Below are 23,983 nucleotides of genomic sequence, written 5' to 3'. Positions count from 1 at the left end.
CGCTTGGACACAAGAAAATACTTGGTTTCTAATTGTAAGTGCAATGACGCCGTTGGGTCTGTATTCTTAAATTAATTCCCATGCATTTTATCTGCAGAACATACGTGAGTCATGTGAAACGTTCTTTAACCTATATTACTGTAACATAACACACACGTTAATGACTCTTCCGCTGTTGAAACAAAGTTGAATAAGTGCACTTTGTGGCTAATCCACATTAGGGACAACAGGGGCGGAATATGGCGTGGCATTGGCTGTCGCCACTATATGTTAAGTTAGCTAGTAGCAACGTTAGCTAGCAAGCTAGCAACATACATTTTAGTCACAAAATAACCATTGGCATTGCAACTAACAGACACACAAAACATTTCAAATGCTACTGACTTACATTTCTGAGAATGCCTTGTTTGGACATGTCTGTCCAATTTGTTTATTTTTAAGCTCTCATTACTGAGCACGTCCCCACATAAAACACACTGAGGCCTCTCCTCTGCATTTCGAATGGCTTTGGTGAAGCCAACGTTTATAAACGCTTCCTTAGTTGTAATTTTGTTTCGACATCTTGCATGCCAAGGGAATCACAGAAGACACTGTCAATGTTACCTCAGCCAAGATTCCACAAAAGAGCAGGTAAACTCGGGACCAGGATCGTGAGAAGGGGGAGGGGTAAACCGCACCGCACGCAGCATCTTTGCTGACTGTAGCAAAAATAACCCTCATCTGCTATTTTAATAAGGAAAATTATTTCACATATCATAGAATTGTTGGCATTGTAGGCATTTTTTCTTTACCATTTGGTGACCCAATTAAATCGTGTATGCGACACATTTTGGGTCGCGACCCTAACTTTGGGAAACCATGGTATATGGCATCATGAACTCTGAAATACCATATTTCCTCGATTAAACGCCGCACCGCACTCAAATAAACGCCACCCTTGAATAAACGCTGCACCAAAAATGAACATTGTGTAATAAACGCCACCCTCGATTAAACGCCGTACCAAAAAATAAAAAAGCAATTATTTAATTGGTTAAATGAAAACAGTATTTACTACACAAGTCAATCATTAGTGTACAATATAAAATGTAATCCGCCACTCGTAAATTCGCCTTTCATTACCCCAAGATCAGATCTGTTGCTGCTGGTGAGTGCTTTCTGCACAACTTTCTGTTTGAAAGCTAATGTGTAAGTATGTCTCGGCATGCTGCTTCAGAATTCTACACAATGTAGAAAACTTGTATTTGAGACTTGTTAAAGTACTACCCAAGTACACTTAATTTAGGCTGGCTCTGTCCTCCTACGTACTTCCGCTCAATTTTCATTTTGCTTCTGTACTAGGTCTGGGAATTCGGCACCTAAGTCAGATGTCTCAGGTTAACTTTCTACCGGCAAATCAGCGAACTGAGGGAGTAGCTGAGAATGATGACGTTGAGGTTGTGCGCTAGTTTGAGTTGTAGTTCCGTAATGGCGGCGGAGACAGATGCGAGCGAAGCCATTCGGTCCGTTGTGGCAACGCTGCCGAATATCCAGAAGTTAAAGCCGGAGCAAGAACAATCTTTGATCCCCACGGGGTTCGTTTGATTTTCCAGCTAGCTCAGAAAGCGGTGAAGGAGTTGGCTAACCCCAGCCCTATGGCAGATCCAGAGTGGCTCTGGGCAGATCCAATCGTTTTAAACTTCAACAGAGTACCCGTCTACAAGGAAGTCAACGCTTGTCAATGGAGCGATCCCAGACTTTCTGTACAAATGGGTTATACAAGTCTGTGCAACACAGTCCTAGCGAAAAACAGGAACATCTGCCTGTCTCACACGCACTTTTGCAGCCGCAGTGTATCACATGCAAAACACTGTCAGGGAACACATTTCTGGTCATCCAGGTGACGTGCAAGGTCCCATCCTCTATTTGCCAACTATATCCATCCATGTTGACAAAAAGCAGCCACCTTATTGGTGTAGAACGATCACTCGTCCAACCGTACCAAAATCCAATAACGCTCTGAAGAAACTAGTTCTGCATAAAACATAGACGCATTGACAATCGACTGGAATTTTTGCGACGCACTCGTTTTTGGTAGCTGAGCACGACTCGTTCTTTTTTATGAGCTAAAGATTGTGTAGATACCAGACTGTGGAGCGGATAAAACGATAACATGGTTCACCGTGCGGCCTAAGGGTGAATACTATTTACACATTTTACTTTGTGATATGAAACACAATTGTGAAATGTAATGTACAATATTATATACGATGACAGACATCCCAAACTGCAGACTCATTTCAGGGAGGTGTTTGTCTGTGCACATCAGGGATGGAAATTAGCACCCGCTACCAGCCAAATGCGGATGATTTTGTGTTGTGGCGGGTAAACTCGCTTCACCTACCGGCCACCGTGGCGGGTAAAGTAAATTATTACGCGGCTGTTCTTAATGCTGTAAAATGTCCCATTCACTTGAATGGGGCTTCACAACGTTCTGCGGTCAATAATTTGTCGATAACAGGACGTTACTTTGTATAACTGACCGCTGTCAAGAGAAGTGGCCTTTTTGCCTCAGATTCACGTCTTTCGTAGCACTCCGCAAGTAGTCCGGTAACTTTTCAACCCCGTACTCCATTGCTTAGCGACGTCAGCTGATTTGAAGCCTAAAGAATGTTCAACATCTATAAAGTTCAACGTAGATTTTGAAATCCACCAGCCACAGTAGCCGGTGGACAAATTTTTTTTTTCCCAGCCCTGGTGCACATGTATGTGTGTGCGTGAGTGAGGAAGGGATGTGGCGATATTCATGTGTGCCCGTGTGTATGATGTGGCTCTTTGCAGTAACACGGTAAAATGTTGGGGCTCTTAGTCTCTGAGTGGTTGGCCACCCCTGCTGTATATACTCAAATGAGTGTGTGTACACTAGGGCTGCCAAACCGAACCGAAAAAAACGAACCGTTCAACACGGTTCGGTTTTACATTTAATCCATTTTTTGGGATCCACAAGAAAACTTTTTTTTTTTTTTAAACACAACCGAACACCCACAGAGCAGTGTTGCCAACTTAGCAACTTTCTCACTATATCTGGCCATCTTTCCAAACCCTCCTGGCTACTTTTATGTTGTTGGAGACAACGGGTGCTGCCGTGAGCTCCTCCGCCACTTTCCTTACTGAGAAGTTGGCAACACTGCTGGAGAGAGGCAAATCATACGAAGCTAGGCACGTGTAAAGTATGCTAACCATGAACCTCCCCCTAACTATTCTGGAACCTTTTGTATTGGATACGGCACCTTTGTCAGTATGGAAAAGGATTTGCCTAAATGAAGAAAAAAAAAATACTGTGTGTATTGTTCAATATAGTTGTCTTTATCCCCCACTGAAGTTTCACAAAACCTTGTTTTTGCATTTCCGATGCGTTGAGGTGAATTTTCAGGTTAAGACAGGGGGAGGCACTTCATATACATTTTAAATACATTAAACTGTAATTTCATGTGCTCTTGGGGGCCCTCTGGCAGCCACAGGGGCCAACTAAGCAGTCGCATAGTTCGCTTATGCCTTGGGCTGGCCCTGGCTGTTAGCCTTGTTTTCCTCAAGTGAAAAAATGACAACAGACAACAAAATGTGCTTAACTTTTTCAAATAAGTCCCACAAGTAGCCTGTGCTGTTTACATGATCATGGTCACGTGATGGACTGTCTCATCCAGTGCGTTTTTTGGTTAATTTAATCCGATGGATAATTGCTGCTTGTAAAATAGATTTTTCTCTGGTTTCGCTCTGGATGCGCTCTGGATTTCGCTCTGGATAAGAACTAAATAACTAAATGTAAATGACTAAATGTAAATGACTAAATGTTAAATGACTAAATGTAAATGTATAGTGCAGTGTTTATTTTTAAAGTTTCACACCCATGCAGTGCATGTTCTGAAATTAAAATATACATTGCCCTGATGTACAAGCTGTTTTTTTTTGTCAGAGAAGCTATGTAGGCAGTGTATGTTTTTGTGTTCGGTTTTTCGGTTTCCTCCAACCCCCATTTTGAGTCGCCGGATCCACCCCCCTTCTGCGCTTCGGGGAACCGTGGGCTTGTTGAATTGTGGCACCCCTAGTGTACACACTGTACACAGTAGGGTCCAAGTTTCTGAGACCACAAGTCAAAATACTTCAAGTAAGCATTGGTTTCTAACTACTAATATTTAATTACAAATGATAATATCAGCTTGATAAAGTGTTCAGCCGAATTTGTAGCAGCGCGACTTAATGTTTAATAAAACTGCTAATACTAGCAGCCAAACATGTGACTAGCTAGCTTAAGTAACAAGTTGAATCTTGTTTTACTGGACAATGACCTTGAATTTCAGAATCTTAGTATTTGGTCTGTCCCCCATTTGCTTTAATGACAGCATGCACTCGAGCTGGCATGCACTCTAAAATTCCATGTGAAATCATGTTGGGATTATCACGTTTTGCAATATGTTCCAAAGAGCTTCTGACTTTTGGACCTGACTGACAGACGTGTATCGTGCATATGTCTCACACACTCAGTTGTTATCAAATGTTTGTTCACCATACAAACACTAAAGCTAGCTATTGTAATCGAGATAGTATTGTTGCACTGTGTTATTCTTCTTTGTTCACCATGCCTGGTAGCTGAGATGTGGTTACTTACGACTAATAAATACAGATCTGTCCTTGACTGACCACTGAAAGTACTGTTAATGTAATAATTACTGTAGAAATATGCACTTCAGATCCTTCATCTTATGCTGTACTGTCTATATAAATGATTTGTATGTCTACACACACACCATAGTAGACAATGAACAGAGTAGATAGATGTATACCTTGCCGAGCAACAATCAGACTGGCAATGCAGTCAGGAACACTAGTGCCAGCTGCCAGGAAAGTGATGCCCATGATGACGTCAGGAATGCCAAGTGTAAACCCAATTATGGTTACCTACAAAAACAAATTATTGTGAGAGGTTGCGTGCACACACACACTCACACACTCCTACAACGGTGCAACTCACCATCCACACCATGAAGTAGGAGAAGACAGCAATCCAGACAGTGGAGAGGATGAATGAGAGCATGAAGTACTTCTCCCAGCGGGGCTTGCCACAATTGGGGATAGTGAAGAAGAGAAGCAGCAGCAGGGGCCAGGAGATCAGCCACTTAAACTTACTACCAATGCCCGCTAAAGGACAAACAAAAAAACGAGAGAAAAAGTCAGCAGTGAGGCTGATATTAGACCTGTCTACTGGGACTGGATCTTGTTTATAGTTGGAAGCAATTCCTAATGACAAATTATTGGACAGCCATGTTCAAAAGGACGTTCTGAAGGGGGAATGATAATTAATCAAGGCAATTAGTCAATTCTATGAAGTAAGGATAATTTGGGTTATGGGCACCAAGTGTATTGAACTGGAAGCTATATATTTGGTTGGTTAGGATTAGGTTCATCTGCCTGCTGTATATCATGAACTACTGCAATAAACAGTTAAATTATTATACTTGGAAAAGTTCTACACAAAGAAACATCACAAAACATTGAGAGTGTACACACAAACCTGGCACATGGAAGGGAGATATGGTGTCATTCTCTTGTTCGCTGGGCTTGTCTTCAGGCACGTTTCCGTTTTCTATGTCCACTTTCCCATCAATTACTGCAGTCTCCACACCATTGGCGGCCTGGACCAGCTTCTGTCGCTTTCAGAGGACAGGTCACCATGTGACTAACAGCACAATGCAAATCATTACAGACCTATCAAGTCAAACATGAGTAAATCTTTCCACAAACACCCCCACAATACCTCAGTGATGATAAGGCGACTGGCCATACGGAGCCGGGTCTTGGGGCCAAAATGGCTGGTGACCATGATCCGGAGCCCAGCCTCAGGGAAGCGGAACTTGGGAGGGTTGGCATTCATAATTTCATCTACCATCACCACAGAGCCACGACTGTAAGCTCTACTGGGCTTGACTAGGAGAGAGAAAGAGCATTTAGAAAATCTTGTGTAAAAGGATGCCACACTGTGTGAAGCGTTGAATGGTTGTTGATATTACGCAATAAAACGCCTAGTTCAACTCAATTCCAGTTATTTGTACAATACAGTGTGTATAATTAAAAAAAAATGTTTCTTCAATACAGTACCGTGTGCATGTCAAGACACACACCTCAATGATTAAATTCAGGTGTTTCCTTCAGTCCCATAGCCACGGGTGTATAAAATTAAGCAGCTAGCCATGCAGTTTGCCTTTACACACATGAAAAAATTGGTAATTTGAATTAATTCATTGTTGCAACAAGTCAGTTTATGAAATTTCTTCTGGCCTAGATATTCAACTGTAAGTGGTATTATTGCAAAATGGAAGCATTTAGGAACCACAGCAACCAGCCACAAAGTGACAGACCCCATAAAGTTTGAGTGCTGAGGCGCATAGTGTGTAAAAGTTACCAAAGCTTTGAGCACTCATAACTGCAGAGTTCCAAACCTCCTCTGGCATTAACATCAGCACAAAAACTGTGCAGAAAGCTTCATGGTATATGTTTCAATGGCCTAACAGCTGCACACAAGCCTTACATCACCAAGCACAATTGCCAAGCGTCGGATGGAGTGGTATAAGGCACGCCGTCACTGGACTCTGGAGCAGTGGAAACGTGTTTTGAGGAGTGACAAATCACTCATCTCTTTCAGGGAAGGATGAGTCAGGGTTTGGCAAATGCCAGGGGAACATTACCTACCTGACTGCATTGTGCCAACTGTTAAGTTTGGCGGAGGAGGGATAATGGAATGGGGTTGTTTTCTGGGGTTGGCCAAGGATCTTTAGTTCCAATGAAGGGAAATGTTTATGCCTCAGCTTACCAAGACACTTTGGTATATTTTATGCTTCCAACTTTGTGGCAACAGTTTGAGAAAGGCCCCTCTCTGTTCCAGCATGACCCAGTGCACAAAGCAATGCTATAATAGCATTGTTGGATGAATCTGGTGTGGAAGACTTTGACTGGGCCTGTGCGGGCCAGAACCTCAACCCTACTGAACACCTTTATAATGAACTAGAACAGAGATTGCGAGTCAGGCCCTCTCGTCCAACATCAGTGTCTGAGCTCACAAATGCTCCTCTGGATGAATGGGTAAACACAGTCACTCCAAAATCTTGTAGCAAGCCTTCCAACAGGTGGAAGCTGTTATAGCTCAAAAAGGGGGGACCAACTCCATATTAATGCCTATGGATTTAGAATCGGAGGTCATAAATCTCCTGTAGGCGTAATGTGTAAGTGTCCACATACTTCTGGCCATGTAGTGTGTGCGCGCGTCACAGCCATAACAATACAACCACTGACAGGTGAAGTGAATAATACTGATCTGATCCATGGAGGCCCCACCTCGCAACATACTGCTGCTAACGTATTGATGCCTGATACCACAGTACACTTTCAAAGGTCTAGTGGAGTCCATGCCTCAGCGGGTCAGGGCTGTTTGGTGCAGTAGTTTTGGAGTGTGTGTGCGCGCGTGTGCAGGGCACTACATTGCGACCAAAATGGTTGCATTTGGGACCTTTTGAGATGCCATTGCGACCGTAATTTTTTATGGATCGCAAATGTATCATTGTGCTTATGTTTTATGCAATATGCTATGATTTATTATGAGGATTTGTTAAAACAGTAATGTGTATTTTAATATGTTTTAAAAAGTGCTCTATGATTTCAACACGTCAAGTTGGCTTTGGCAACGCTACCCCCTGCCCCCCTCCCGGAATGGTGTAGTTTAACCCTGATTTGAAAAGGAAATCAACCTCTTGTCAAGACACGCAGCAATCGCATATAGGCTACTTGGCGACGTGTTAAAACAAAGCGGACAATTCACCATGTACGGCGCATGTGAGTGAGAATGATACGGACATATGAATTTTGACACCAGTGGCTCGAAGAATACCAGTGGTTATAGGTGCTATCACCACAGTATAAGTAGTATTGCCAAACTTTTTCGCCAGTGCAAGGCGCAACGTGTAACTTATTGAAAAGTCTAATGTTTTCGTATCGCTTCAGATTCCCCACTACATCAAATGTGTTTGTCATTACAGTTTACTAAAGTCTTCTAAATTAAATAAACCTCATAAGGTCTGCGAAAAAGTTGTATTGCCAGGACAATTGGCAATACAAAAGTAGTATTATACTTGAAATACTGACAGCGGTGGCAATGGTTAAGGTACCAAGACGGAGCAATGCACTGTGTGTAGCCTACTGTAAATTCTGTGTGCCTTCAATTGCAGGACTGTCCAAATTTGTAACAGCGTCAAAACAATTCAAACCAAGGGCGTAATTATATGGGGGGACAGGGGGACACGTCCCCTCAAATATTTAAAGAAGGACAATTTATCCCCCCCAATAGTTGTTCATACTGTATGATTATGCGGGCAATATCGATGACTGCTAGCCTACGTCTTTCTTTCCTGCTCTGAAAATATAAAATCCCAGCCAGTCCATTTCCCAAATCCATTCGAATTGCCTTACACTATACATTAAGCCTATTTCTCCTGAAATCCATGTCATGTTTTCCCTATAGCTTATACGTCAATGAGTGAGTTAGCAGCGCAACATCAGACAGTAGGGATGGGCGAACGATGCCTTGTGAAGCTTTGGTGGTTTCTTCCGGATTGTGCCGGCCCAAAGAGACGAACTATCGGCGCATTGAAAATGAACAGCGTCATCTAGCAGCCGCTTAAAGTGGCTGAATGAGGCGTAGTGGTTGTCTCCGACGGTAGACTACCCTACGTTATTCAATATTTAATTAAGGCTACATGTGTTCATTTTGATCTGATATTAGTTCTCACACATTAAAATGTTGTGATACATCCGTAGGCCTTTAGAATTATGTCATTTTCTCACAGTAAAAGTTAAAGAACATCGTACGAGGGTCCCTGCATTGGGGCGCGAACTCAGGATTCCAGATTCGCATTAACAATATGTTGTCGTACAATGCTTTAACCAACTACACCACCGAAGGAATCATTACATGTTGTTGCGGGTGGACGGACTTTATACGATATGGTCTTTATATCAATTAAACTAGATAACACCGATTTTTTCTTAACATTTGTGATATGTAGGTCTATTGTGAACTGGGGGAACTTTATTTTTACAAATTATTATTACTGTTGACAATGTTGACAAATCATCAACATTTGTTTTCTGGGCACTGTATAGACCTACCTAGTCCTATCATGTTACGTTTCATTTCAATAAAATAACACAACACAAATGCACGGATTTATAATTATTACTATACGGATTTGGCTAAATAATAATGACTGATGGAAGAAACTCTAGCGATGCCTGGTGCTGCTTCTCTGACAATGTGAGATTTGTCTTTAACAAGAAGCGGTGGCTTTGTTCCTTCCATGGCTCTGGTTCAGAAGAGCGGCAAAACTTCGAACCAGTTCGTGACGTTTGAAGCATTGAACGTCATCTGTCACGTGGTTTCGTAATTTGGTACAAGCTCCAAAACACTTTTTCGAAACTGTGCGTATTGGTTTTGCGACACAAGCATCGATGCGTCAGTGCCATACGTCCCATCCCTATCAGACAGACATTTGGCAAGTATTTATATATAGTAAATATCCAGTATTTGGCTAACATAATCCCTGAGATAAGGACTAGGTGAATTACACCAGAATTTTGAGAGAATTATAGAATTAGTGCGAATTTCGATTACAATACTATACAGCTTGTATGGGACTTTTGACAAGCTAACCGGCAGCGACCTATACTAGCATGTAGCCTGGCTTTACAGCAAACTGGGATAGCAGTCATGCAGTGACAGGCTAGGCAAACGTACCAAAGCTTTGATAGCGTTTTGGGCTACGTTCCTGTTCTCTGAATTGGGCTATCTAGCAAGTTAGACTCCTGCTATTTGTTCTTTCTTCCTTCATCATTTTCATCCTAATGGAATTGCGTTGCTGTTGTATTTCGCAGTAAATTGGCCAAAAATGAACAAGACTTCAGCAGCTGACGTCCGTTATTTCTTTGGAAATAAAAACAAAGTATGTTTCTGGAGAAGTTAGACATTATTAACAGATTAGTAGTTCATCTAACATGTTTTAAGGTACAGGACACCAGACTGACATTAGCAGCGCTTAACTGACATTGTGAGTGAATGTATACATCTATGGGTAAGATGGGGGTAATAAGCCCAATGAATAAAGTCCCACTGCTATCCCCCCCAATGTTTGATTGACTATTTCGCCCTTGATTCAAACACAAAACATTGAAGCTTCACAATGACGGTATGAATCACGTGAAGTGTAGAGACAGGTAGGGCCTACATATCCTGTAACGCAGCAGCACTCGTGACTGCATTTCACCAAAAAAATGCTCCCGGCAGGGATTCCCAAATTGTCCGGGATTTTGCCTCATCGGATATTTGTTGTTCTCTGGGTCTTTCACAAACTATTACGCCCTTACAACTTTTGGAACTCCCTTACGTTACACCTTCTTGCGCGAGCTCTGACTGTAGAGAGAACTGTCATTTTGATCAGATGCGCCAAACCCCCCCCCCCCTTTTATGTAGGCCTTAGTGGTCCCCTAATACTGTATCTGAAGTCTCATTCCCGAAATTCATCCTTGGTGCAGCATTACAGCCACTACGAGCAGTCCCACAATGAGCTTTCCTTAGGACGTACAATTTCTTTGTCTGTAGATTTAAATGCTATGAGGAGGAGAGAGGTGGGTCTAACTGCCATTGCAAGCCATAATGTCTCTCGAGGAAAAAACGCATGGTCGTAGCTAATTTTGTCATTGGTGGGCCAAATCCTCTGTGCGGGCAAAGCATAGAAAGGGGAGGTAACCTTCCCTCTTATGACGACATAAGTGGAACATTTTCAGATTGGAGCATTTGAGCTTTAATTTTCTCAAAGGCGGAGAAAAATACCCAGGGCTTGGTTTACATCCATCAAATCACCTATCACCCAGACCGAAAGATCTCATGCGTTTAGGCGAGCAGGTGTTTGCAGGCGTTTCTGTGCTGCGCAATGGTGTCAGTATGCGAAGCACAAATGACACCTGCCTGGGCGTACGACTAAAAATCTATCAAACAGTTAAATGTAGTGTTCACGTAGGCGTAGGTCTCGCATATTTAAGGTGTATGTTCGGTGTAGTGTACATGACACGTACACATTGTTCACATGTCAGTAAAATACGTGTGCACAATGCCAGTGTGACATGTATGAACGCCTGTGTCAACTAAAAGTCAATGTCAAGTTCTCTCGTGCGTTCAGAGGTTTGATATCATCGTGCAGGCCTCCAGAACTACAGACCGGTATCATTGTTACCCTTCTTTTAAAAAACAATTGAATGTGCTGTATCTAACCAACTGTCAAACTTTCTCAGAACAACCTGCTTGACCCCAACCATTCGGGCTTCAAGACTGGCCACTCCACAGAGACTGCCCTCCTTTCAGTCACCACTGCCCTCCAGTCTGCCAGAGCGGCTTCCAGGTCATCCGTCATCATTCTGCTGGACCTTTCTGCAGTGTTTGATATGGTTAACCACCAGATCCTGCTCTCCAGACTTTCTGAGATGGGCATCACTGGCACTGCACTCCAGTGGATCTCATCCTACCTGTCGGGAAGATCCTACCAGGTCTTCTGGGGAGGCAAACTGTCAGGCCCTCGCCAGCTCTCCGCTGGTGTCCCACAGGGCTCCGTCCTTGGACCTCTTCTCTCTGTACACCACCTCACTTGGACCAATCATCACCTCCCATGGCTTCTCCTACCACTGCTACGCTGACGACACGTAATTGTACCTGTCGTTCCCCCCCACTGATCCGGGGATCTCAGCTAGGATTGAGGCCTGCCTCACAGACATCTCCGCCTGAATGACCGTGCACCACCTCCAGCTAAACCTCGCCAAAACAGAACTTATCATCCCGGCTAAACCCTCCATCTCCCACGATCTGTCAATCACCCTGGGATCTGCGACGGTGACCCCTTCATCCTCTCCCAGGAACCTTGGGGTTACCATGGATGACGAGCTCTCCCTCACAGCCCACATTGCTGCAGTCTCCCGGTCTTGTAGATTCACCGTCTACAACATCCGGAAGCTCAGGAGATACCTGTCTGAGTAATCCACCCAGCTGCTAGTCCAAGCACTGGTCCTCTCCAAGTTGGACTACTGCAACTCGCTGCTCGCTGGTCTCCCAGCATGTGCAACCCGCCCTCTTCAGAGGATTCAAAACGCAGCGGCCCGCCTGGTCTTCAATCTACCCAGACGCTCCCATGTTACCCCGCTCCTCAACTCTCTCCCCTGGCTACCCATCAATGCCCGTATCAGATTCAAGACCCTGGTACTGACCTTCCGAGCAGTGAACGGGTCTGCACCCGACTACATCAAGTCTCTCCTGCAGCCTTACACCCCCACCCGTCACCTACGGTCTTCTTCAGGCAAACGCCTGGTGGTCCCACCGCTCAAAACCGCCCGGTCCCAACACAAGCTCTTCTCCTGCCTGGCCCCCCAATGGTGGAACCAGCTCCCCACCTCCATCAGGGACACTGACTGTCTCCCCACCTTCAAGAAAAGGCTCAAGACGCACTTGTTCAGGGAGTACAATGGCACTTAGGAATGCTTGCTTGATTGGACCTGATGATATTTTCTTCCAGGATCACAATTACTTTTATTGAGAGACTTATTGCTCTTGTAGGTTAGTTATAACGAAGTTAACTCTTGAACTCTTGTAGTCGCTGTGAAATATTTTACTGTTTATTGTTCTTCTACAGGTACAGTCTTGCACTTTTAGGGGTTCATGTTGTTTTGATTTGTGGCTTGTGTAATTGCATGCTCTTATGGGTCTTCCCTTTGGCACTTGTTTGGCTTTTCACAATGTGTGCTTCATGTTTTGGCTGCTTGCGGTGTTTGGGACTACCTCGTTGTGATCAGCCTGTGCTCTTTTGTGGAGCTCTCTCTTGGAGGTCGCTTTTGATAAAAGAGTCTGCTAAATGCATAAATGTAAATGTGCGTGTGCAGGCACCACTGTGTGCTTTGCATATTAACCGGTAACACCTATTACACCTTATATGTGCGCAAACACACACACACAACCTCTGAATATGGCAAGCTAACATGCAGAAAAACATGACACTTAATAAGCAATATTGGGTTTAGCAAGACTAAAGAGACAGGATGTTACTGGATGCTTTTTTGCTAGGGGGTCTGAGGTCCTAAATGCAGGTTATTCGTTTGCAGCCTGTCTAGTTAAGGCCGTTATATGGTACTCCGTACTTCACGATTACGGACACATGGGAAGGGGTCTACGCATAGATGGAACGCCCTGGAACGCCCTCTCCGTCGTCTGCGGGGCCGTCGGAGAGCTCTCCCGTGCACCGTTGAAATTCCTGTCGATCCGTCATGCCGTGCTGTACAGCGACGGATACCCCTTTGTCGTGATTGGTCCGCTACGACATCATTTCCAAACGACATCATTTCTGACTTCGACAGAAAGGCGTTTTCTCTAAGGTCGTCTTCTTGAAAGACATCTGTGATGAGAACTTCTTGGAGAGAAAGTTTATTGTGAGCTAGTTTATGCTCTACTCTAGCGAATTCAGAAACTTGAGTTTGTTGTCTGTGCGCTGACTGCCACAGTTTAGTGACCTAGAGTAGTACATTGTAGTTTTGACTGTACATACAGTTTGTATGGATCTTTTTGTTTCCAATTATATCAGTCTTTTTGTTTATCATTTTTCACATTGGATTATACACTTGGTGGTGGAGAAATGAATTCACAAAACCAGAGCCTTGTCTATATCGTATCGTCTCGTCACATGATCAAATAGAGACTTGCCATTGCACAACATACATATTACCCAGCAATCATCATTGCTAATCACAAAAATACCAAAGAAAATAAGAAAGTATTCATTTCATGGAATCGTTTTTTAATGGTTTCTATAGTGTATATAAGATAAGCATATCATTTTGTTATAGAGTGCTACTATTTTCCCCACAAATAATACCTACCACGATAGAGATAAGTTTGCTCTTTCAGGTGGTTATATTGCATTAGACACAGTCTTTAATATAATATTATGTGACTGCACCTCCGTGTGATGAGAGGTGGGAATACAAACAATGACGATTTCTAACTTGCAAAGACGCAACAAAGCAACGCGTTTTCGACAAAAAAACGCTTCTCCACTTACTGTTCTGGCGGTGAATTGTTTTCAGCACCCCCAGCCTCCGGAGAACCATAAAGGCAACAGAAATGCTAATTAATCCGTCCTATCCGGCGGCCCGCCCATCCGTAACGGAGTCTGAGTACCATACTGGCACCTTTAGCCTTACCTACTGGGAGTAGTGGCAACGGGGGGTCTAGTTAGCCTTACCTACTGGGAGTAGTGGCAACAGGGGGGGTCACACACACACACAATCAAAACAAGCCTTACCATCCTCCATCTCGCTGCTGGCTGCTGCATTACCATTAGCCACATTCTTGCCCCCCTTTCCTACGAAGAACTTCTGCATGCTGGAGTTGAACCTGGACAATTGTGTTGAGAAAAGTCACAGAAACATTACTTTCACATCTATTCACTATGCCAAGTAGTCAAAAGATACATATTTTATGAACTAAATGCAAAGCTGCAAAAAACAGAAATTATAATATAATTGTTTTGAACATTGAGTAGACCTCAGATGTAAGGAATCTGATACGGTCAGTGTGTGTAAGCCTGACAACCCATCTAGGAGTAAGAACACTCCTTCCCCTCCAAATTAGATAGGCGAAGAGTGAAACAACTAAGCCTTTTTTCTTAACCATGGCAGAGGGAAAGATTAAACTCTTATGTACGGTGGCCCTGAAGTGCAAAACACCCCCCCTAATATGAGTGCATCCCCCAAATGAAAACACTCCCCCCGAATACGAGTCAATTCCCCCCAAATCGGATGACTTCTTCACCTCCCCCCAATACAAAAACACGCTCCCTCAAATGGAAAACACAAAAACACATTACATTAACTCTGAACGGAAAGGGTAGGTACTACACTTCAGCGCAGATTGGATGCAGTAGGCTAACTAACAAGATAAGAAATTGATCGACAGAAGTACAAAATGCCATAGCCTGACAGAGTTACGTGCACCAGGACATTTATTTGGGTATCGAAGCATGATCATAAATTGCGTGTTAAACGTAAACATCGATAGCCAAACAACTAGTCCAATTAACTCTGTCATTATCATGAACTTGATCGTTTTGGTTGGAAGGAAAGAGGAAACAATTCAGAGTCATGACACTACTCTTTATTTTAATCAGGGTCATTCCTATGACATAATCTTAGATATGCTGTTAACATTTCACAATATTAAAATAAGTACTATGCGCAGGCTAAAAACGCAGTGGAAGGAAGCAGGACTTTTCAGAAGAAAAAAATAATAGTCCAATACTAGAACGAAATGCCACAATGACAGAGTAACGTGGACCAGGATAGTTGTTTGGCTATCGATGTTTACGTTTCACACGCAATTTAGTTCATTAGTAGCCTATGCTACATGCTTTGATACCCAAATAAATGTCCTGGTGCACGTAACTCTGTTCTCTGCATTTTGTACTTCTGTCGATCAATTTCTTATCTTGTTAACTAGCCTACTGCATCCAATCAGCGCTGAAGTGTAGTACCTACCCTTTCCGTTCAGAGTTAATGTAATGTGTTTTTGAGTTAATGTAATGTCGTTTTCCATTTGGGGAGCGTGTTTTTGTATTGGGGGGAGGTGAACAAGTCATCCGATTTGGGGGGAGTTGACTCGTATTCGGGGGGAGTGTTTTCATTTGGGGGATGTACTCGTATTAGGGGGGGTGTTTTGCACTTCAGGGCCACCGTACTTATGGGCAGGGAGAGAGCAAGCTGGGGATGAGACACACACAGATTACCAGGGAAGTGACCTGAATAGACCATGACACATGCACACGACTCGTTTATCACATCTGTATATGGCTACATGTCTAGTTAAGCGAATGCCTGTGATACATTAAATCATAATAGCCAAGGGCTTTTATATTGGTGATTTCAAGGATTTCATCTAACACAAACACCCACATCAATACAACTTGCATATTTACAAAGCTGCTCTTCATCTGTTATACATTAGTATTCCGAATAAGAATCTCAGCAGCATTCAACTTTCCAAGGTGCAATTTTTTCTGCTATACCACCAACAATTGTGTAGAGAAAGGACATTCTGAAAGGATTCCTGATGAAATTAGATATAATCTTATTATTTCACCCACTATGTTCTAGGGGTGTAACGATACATGTATTTGTATTGAACCATTTCGGTATAGGGTGTTCGGTTCGGTACAGGGCTGTGCACAGGTGAGTTCCCGGAACGGAAGTTGAGTGGTTCATTTTCTGCCGGCAACTACACGTGCAGCCCGTGTGCGTCATGGCTACCGCAAGCAATAAACCGGAGCTTCAAGGACCCTTCCCTGTCCCTAAAATCTCCTGCTGGGAACACTTTGGCTTCCTGGTCAAATATTGCAATGGAAGAAGACAAGTGGATTAAACGAGGGCAGTGTGCCATACGATGTTCATTTTAGGACATCCTCAGATCTCATACTTAAGTGTCAGACTCAAACGAAAAGGCATCAGGTCTGAGACCAAAAGTTGTCAGACTCAGGCAAAACGGCATCAGTCTCAGAAAAAATCTCACTTAGCACCAGAGCAGCACGGGCATGACAAAACCAACAGGCAGAAGTACATCTGAAGAAAGAAAAAAAATCCATATATATATACACACAAACCTTGTATGCATACATAGTACATCTATCCTCCCCCCATAATACATTTAGACATTTAGCAGACGCTCTTATCCAGAGCGACTTACAGTAAGTACAGGGACATTCCCCCCGAGGCAAGTAGGGTGAAGTGCCTTGCCCAAGGACACAATGTCATTTGGCACGGTGGGGAATCGATCCGGCAACATTCTGAATACTAGCCCGACTCCCTCACCGATCAGCCACCTGACTCATAATAGAACAACAAGAACAATTCACAAGTCAACACAAAGTCCTCAAAACGACCAGGGGGACGTACTGTCCTCCCGGTCCGAGTCGACTTGTCAAAATCAGCAGGCATTGTACACATCCCTCCTTCACCCACCAGGTCAACGGGCTCTGTCTGCGCGGCAGGAAGAGCAAAGCCTGGGTAAGAAACAGGCGCCACCTGCTGGGGCTACGGGCAAGGTGCCTCTATCGTATTGTACAACCTGCTCCCGGTCATCAGAGTCCAAAGGATTCTCAATTCGGTAGGTAAGCCCATGTTCACTGTGTGAGTCAAGCACCTGAATAACCCTTTAAGGTCCTTTTCCAGTGTGGCGCCAGCTTCATGCGACTCTGTCGGGTTGTTCAGCCACACCATGTCACCCATCTCATATGGGCGATGACGCACCCCCATGTCATAGTACAGTTTCTGTCTTTCCTGGACCATCGCACTGTTCAGTCTTGCATCACCGAAGGCAATCTCAGCCCTTTACCATAGAGGACACAAACTCTGCCTGCGTCCCGGGCACCTGACAGTCTAACAGTCTCAGAGGCACCAACACATCTGCTGGAACCCATGCTTCTCTCCCATGCACAAGGTAAAATGGGGTGAACTGTGTATTGGCATGTTTCGAAGTGTTATAAGCAAAAGCCACTTGCGTCAGAAAATAGTCCCACTCACCCTCATGTGACAGCAGCCTTTTGGCCAGCTGGTCAAACAGGGTACGATTATGACATTCCACCATGCCATCCAACTTCGGATTGTAGGCAGTGGTGCGTGTTTTCTTTATCCCCAGTAGACGACAGAGGCTCTGGATGACCCCTGCTTCAAACTGCCGACCCTGGTCACTGTGTAAAGTCTCAGGAATCCCGTGCACCATCACATAATCTTCAAACAGACACAGACTGTGCCTTCTGGTTGGGAAGCATACAAGTGTACAAACTTGAAATAGTCTGCTACGACAAGCATATATCTTTTGCCCTTAGTTGTCACCGGCAACTTTAAGATGTCCGCCGCCACTTTCTGAAAAGGGTGACTGGCCAGAGACCCTCCCATTGGAGCCCGTTGTTTAGGGACAGGAAACCGTAGAGTCTGACAAGCCTCACACTGCTCACACCATCGTTTAATGTCTCTAAACAGACGGCCAATAACGGTCTCTTGAATTTGCGTACAGCCCACACCCCAGCCCAGAACTCTCTATCAGAGGTGGACCAGCACTCCTGCGTGGGACTGAGGGCCTGACTGGCGTGGACCACAACATGCTCAAGTCCATCCCTGACCTGGGCCAGCACAGCCCCCACTGAGTCTTTAGAGGCATCAGTATAGACTTCGAAGGGCATGCTAAAGTCAGGCAGAGCCACTACAGGGGCTGTCGACAGTACCCCTTTTAAATGGTTTAAGGCTAAGTCACAGTCAGCTGTCCATTCAAATGGTACATTTTTCCATATCAGGTGATTCAGAAGGGGAGCATGCTGGGCAAAATTCTAAACAAGCCGTCTGTAGTAAGAACACAGCCCCACAAAGGCTCTCACTTGTGGAGTCTCTGCTCTGGAGTCGGCCATTGTTCAACTTTGTCTGTGTTTCTTGGGTCTTGCTGCAGACCCCGCCGAGAGACGTGGCCCAGGAATGTCACCTGATCCCTGGCAAAGTGGCATTTCTTTGGATTTAACAAACCCGCAGCTTGCATCCTGGCAAAAACCTCTTCCAGATTAGAGAGGTGGGCCTCAAACGTGTTGCTGTATATCAAAATATCGTCTAGGAAGACCATACATATCTGACAGGGTAAGCCTCTCAGGACAAGTTCCATCATCCGTTGGAATGTTGCAGGTGAGTTTGTCAACCCCATGGGCATATACCCCCACTGGTATAGGCCTCGGCCAGTGGAATAGGCAGTCTTCTCCCTGTCGCATTCTGCCACCTCCACTTGCCAGTACCCGTTCGAAAAGTCCAATGTGCTGAACCAGGAGGAGTCCGCAAGAGCGTCCAGTGTCATCCACCCGGGGAAGAGGGTGGGAATCCTTTATCGTGACTGCATCAAATCTGCGATAATCCATGCAGAATATCCATTCTTCTCCCCCTTTCTTTCTCACCAACACCACCGGAGCTGCCGAAGGGCTACAGATCTCCTCAATTACACCATCAGCCAGCAGCTCAGCTAACTGACACACAATTTCAACTCTTTCTCAGGAGATGTGCGAGAAGCATGTTGTTTGACTGTGGGTGATCACCGGTACAAATGTGATGTTTCACCGGGTCACATTTCCCTGTATTTTTCTTGCACGCACTGAAAACACCACTAAACCAATGTAAAAGCTAAGTGAGTTCTGCTCTCTGCTTTTCAGTGATAAGAGAATCGTCTAGTGACGTAGCGGGAACTGGTATGTTTGTATTTGCCTCTGCAAAATTGACAATTTTCTGAGGAAGTGGTGTGAGATCTGACTCTTCCACATGGTAAAACTCACCTAAGTGCATTCCGTGTTTGAGTGTTAAGTCATTACACGTGGGGTTAAGCACACGGGCAGCTGTGACTCTATTCTTCACAGATGTCACAGTGTGCGCCACCACCAGTCCAGTCTCATGCACATTGGGTTCTAAGTAGCCCACAAAGTCGCTACCGTTTAAGTCAGCAGACCAGATGGACTGATCTTTACAGACACTATTGTCTTACTCAGAGTGGGAATAGTCAATCCAGAAACCAGCGACACATTACAGCACGTGGGGATCATGTCCTTACCCGTCAGCAGGGGGACACTGATGCCCCACAGTTGCAGCTGGGCCCGTCCAACATCAATAAGGGCGTGTTTTTTACAATGAAAATCCCAGCCCAGTAGGACGGCCTGTGTAGTGTCCCGGAGCACATGAAACACATGCTGCCATGTTCCGGAGCCAAGTCGAAGGGTTAATGTGATGGTTCCTAATGTGTCAAGCATTTGACCATTTACAGCCCGAGCGGCAACAAAGTTCTTGTTCAATAGGCGGCCACGCAGAGCTGGCACAGACATACGGAGACACTAGACCCTGAGTCCACTAACGTTGACACCTCTGACCCCTCAATTACACCCCTGACATAGGAAGTAGGAATTTCATCAGTGTCATTACTCATTTCCATTTGTACAGCGCAGTCCTTGGTGATTCTGACATGCATGTACTACAGGTAAAAGGGCCCTCCTCAGCACAAGCTGGCGTTTGGGCCATAACACCAGCTACATCTAGTTTCCCTGCTGACTTAGTTGTTCCTCCCTTCTAGGAGATCTAAAGAGCACTCCACGCCTCCTTGTGTCTTCATCACAATCTTCCCGGACTCGGGCTGCACCCTCTGGGCCCTCCCCTGGGGTAAAACTCACACCATCCGTCATCAGTTTGCTGGTCGTCCCTTGCGGGACCAGCATCTCGGGAGCTTACTCTTCGAGTCCCCTGGTTACCCAGCAACTGACAACCGTGCTCCCCACAGTTGCACTGACAGCAACCTCTCGCAGTGAGGTGGAAACGCTGCCCTTGCCCTCACGTTGGCTGTCACCGGCTCTCAGCCTTTGATTCTCCCTTACCATCTGTCTCATGTCCATCCTCATAACTTTCATCTCCTCCAATAGCTTGTCAACCGCCTTGGATACGCCATCTACTCCCGACACGGACTGTACTGCTGCAACAGCTCTGTTCGCTTGTGTTGTGTAGCCGGTGTAGGAATTAACCAGTCCATACGTAGGCCCTCGCGTGCATTCTCACATCTTTTTGCAATAACCAGGGCTTCTTCCAGATCAGTTGCTCCCTGTTCATGGCACTTTGCTCTCAAAACGGGATCGAGACCAGCAAGAAATATCCTAAATTTCTCCTCCCTTTGTGCCCTGTCGTCAATCTGGAAACGCCTTGAGAACTAACTTGTTAATCTTTGCAGTATACACCTCCAAACTCTCCTGTGGCATTCCTGGGCGGGTTGACAGGCTAGCTCTAAAACGGTCCATAAACTGTTTGTGTCCAAATGCCTCTTTAAGTCTGTCCTTGACAGCTATATAATCTGTCTGGACGGCCTCTAGAAGACTGTCCCATAACAGAAAAACTGCCTTATTCAGTCGAGTAGGTAGAATTCTTACCAGCTCATAATGATAGTCATAGTTGTCACCATCGGTAAGCGCTCTTGACTGCAACGACAAAGTGTCTCGACCAGCTAGCTGGCAAATCAATCTTCAGTTTCCCTCCTGATGTACGGATTCTGCCTCTCTTCGATTTGCACGTGGGGATCCTCGTCACCAAACCACATCTTGTCTTTGGCGCCTCTCAGTATTGCTATGTGTAGACTAGATTTTATTTATATGATTATCCCTTTCTCTTCTCGCATGCCAGACTTGGCAAATGTGTCACCAGCTAAGCAAACACTAGTAGCTAACACTACTTACTTCTCACAAAACAAAGAAAACTATCTAGAAAGAAATCTATTCATTCCAGACGCACCACTACTGTCACCAATGTAGCCATCTGTTTTCAGGGTTCATTTGAGATCACTTTCTGTTGTGTAAATAATTATATACGGACACGGTCTTCAAGCACAATTTGTATTTGTTCACTGTATTTCTCTCAGACATAGCATTAGAACAGCCCTCCACTTACTTCACCTAATGCTTGCCTTAGCAACACACCTACGGCAACTCCTGAAGGACAAAACCCCCCCTTTCCCGTTACGCATAGAAATGTCTGTCACAATGTTACAATGAATTGTTGGTTTACAAATAATAAACGCGCAAATTTAGGTTTTGCATTTTGTTCCCATACTGTACCGAAAATGAACCGAACCGTGACCTCAAAACCGATGTTCTTATCGAAACGTGATTTTGGTTTATCGTTACACCCTTACTATGTACCCTGTAAGAGAACATATAGCACTTACTTCATAATGAGGATGTATCCAGCATACATAAGCACCAGGATAAGGCTCTCCCACCTTTGACAGAGAAGCAGAGGGTCATTGTTTAGACCTACTTCAAACTTTAATTGGCTGCATCATTATTGTAGAATCACAGCATTATTATCACCCTTGTCTAATAGGTGGAGTCAGGTGGCTGAGCGGTTAGGGAATCGGGCTAGTAATCTGAAGGTCGCCAGTTCGGTTCCCGGCCGAGCCAAATGACGTTGTGTCCTTGGGCAAGGCACTTCACCCTACTTGCCTCCGGGGAATGTCCCTGTACTAACTGTAAATCGCTCTGGATAAAAGCGTCTGCTAAATGACTAAATGTAAATGTAATTGAAAACAAGCACTTACCATACTATCTTCTCGTCATAGATAAACTGGAAAAAAGGTAAAGACATGAAAGATGTAACAAATATTCTAAGGTGTTGGGCTATTCATGACAAATGTGTGCTAGTAACTGTGTACTAGTTATTGGCACTACTAACTTCAGTGTGTCGCACAAGTTGGGCATGTTTATGCAAAAGACAACTGTCTTTTTAGGTTAATAGGTTTAGTTAGGTTAATAATATGTTATAAGATAATGTTACATTATATAATTTGTTAGTATTGCATTTGTCAATGCAGCTGTAACAGTGCAATTTTCTCCCCGGCAAACAATAAAGTACCATTCTTCTCCAACAGGCCATGTTGCTGCCACACTTACCGCAATGAGTGCCACTACTGACAAGATATAGTAGAAGGAGTCTCTAAAGACAGACCACCGAGTTAACATTACAACCTAGAGACAGAAACAATAACTGTCACGAATTATAGTTGTAAGGCATTTTAATACAGAGGAACTGATTAGAGCAAAGGCCAAACAAAATGTTTTGGTAATTCACAGGTCATGTTGTTATCTAGATATTTTCTTTCCAGTTGGAGCGCTACTACAAATTTGCCCACGAGGCAAATATGCACACACTCATACCTGTCCGGCAAATATTCCGCATACGCCTATGATACAGAGGATGTTGAAGACCGCTGAGCCAACGATGGTCCCTACCCCCACATCACCATGTGTGATGAAGACACCTGCGCAGGGGAGGCAGCCAATTAGAACCAGCCCTGACACCAAACATTGTGTGTGTGTGTATGGGTGTGTGTGTGTGTGTGTGTGTACCTATAACAGAAGCAAAAAGTTCCGGTGCAGAACTCCCGGCTGCCATGAACGTCGCTCCAGCGACATCTTCACTAAGGTCTAGTTTCTAACAGACAGAACAAGAACAGAGAAAGTCAAGACACTCACGTGGTTGATTTCACCATTTATTCATACACATGATAAATGGTTTAACATTGGCGGAATGGATGTACATAGGGATGAGCTCCCTGCCTTCACTGCAGCATGCATGACATGAGGCAGGGAGCAACAAGTTAAATCCCCCACGGGGAGAACAGACAGACAACATGGGGGAGAAGGGGATGGTGGTGGGTGGCAGCAGTACAGAACACAAGGTAATCGAAGAAAACATTGTTCTCACCTCACAGATTTTCTCCAGTGATGTCACAAAGTAGTCATCACAGATTATGGCCAAGGCCAGGAACATGTAGAGTGCCTTTTGAGAGAAGAGAGGACATTAAGGCCATGCTTACTGGCCAAAGCCATGAAATTCTTAATGCAGCAGAAATTCATTGACAGGAAACTTGGCACAAATGGCAAGGGTATCTGGCTCTGAAGAAGGATGAACAGAAAGCACTATAGATCAATATAATTGTTTTGACAAATATCTGGAGCTTGCATACTCTACCACTGAGGAGAATTCTACAGCTGACATGAAGTTAAATAAATGATAAATCATGCCTGACATCAGCTCCTGAGGCTACTGCCTTTTTTGTGCTCTCTGTAGTCCACAGGGGGCACTGCAGGATTCCCCTGTATTTGGCTATGCATCTCACCCACGTCCTCTTATTCTCAAATCCATGTTTACCAATGATGATACCTCGTCTAAGCCTCATACTTGTTACTTAATGTGAGAGGGAGTAATATAGGAAATGTCCAGACTCAAGCACAGCAGAGCTACCTCTGTCATTAGTTGGAAAACAAAG

The 23,983-nt window shown here is 44.4% G+C and overlaps 1 protein-coding gene across 1 annotated transcript in view; it reads right to left on the bottom strand.

The window, feature by feature from the left end:
- Positions 1-23,983, bottom strand: part of slc24a4b (solute carrier family 24 member 4b) — a 63,960-nt gene that overhangs the window by 5,031 nt on the left and 34,946 nt on the right. The window contains exons 4-14 of the mRNA XM_047049971.1: positions 23,419-23,493; positions 23,061-23,145; positions 22,869-22,972; positions 22,605-22,679; positions 22,253-22,278; positions 21,881-21,934; positions 14,415-14,506; positions 5,792-5,961; positions 5,549-5,687; positions 5,009-5,175; positions 4,821-4,935 (exon numbers count right to left, since the gene is read on the bottom strand). Coding sequence (XP_046905927.1) covers positions 4,821-4,935; positions 5,009-5,175; positions 5,549-5,687; positions 5,792-5,961; positions 14,415-14,506; positions 21,881-21,934; positions 22,253-22,278; positions 22,605-22,679; positions 22,869-22,972; positions 23,061-23,145; positions 23,419-23,493 — 1,102 coding nt within the window. The remainder of the gene's footprint in view (positions 1-4,820; positions 4,936-5,008; positions 5,176-5,548; positions 5,688-5,791; positions 5,962-14,414; positions 14,507-21,880; positions 21,935-22,252; positions 22,279-22,604; positions 22,680-22,868; positions 22,973-23,060; positions 23,146-23,418; positions 23,494-23,983) is intronic.

Source organism: Hypomesus transpacificus, chromosome 26, assembly GCF_021917145.1.
Source record: "Hypomesus transpacificus isolate Combined female chromosome 26, fHypTra1, whole genome shotgun sequence".
NCBI lineage: Eukaryota > Metazoa > Chordata > Actinopteri > Osmeriformes > Osmeridae > Hypomesus > Hypomesus transpacificus.
Note: the sequence above shows the minus strand (reverse complement) of the source record. Positions and strands in the feature narration are given on the sequence as shown.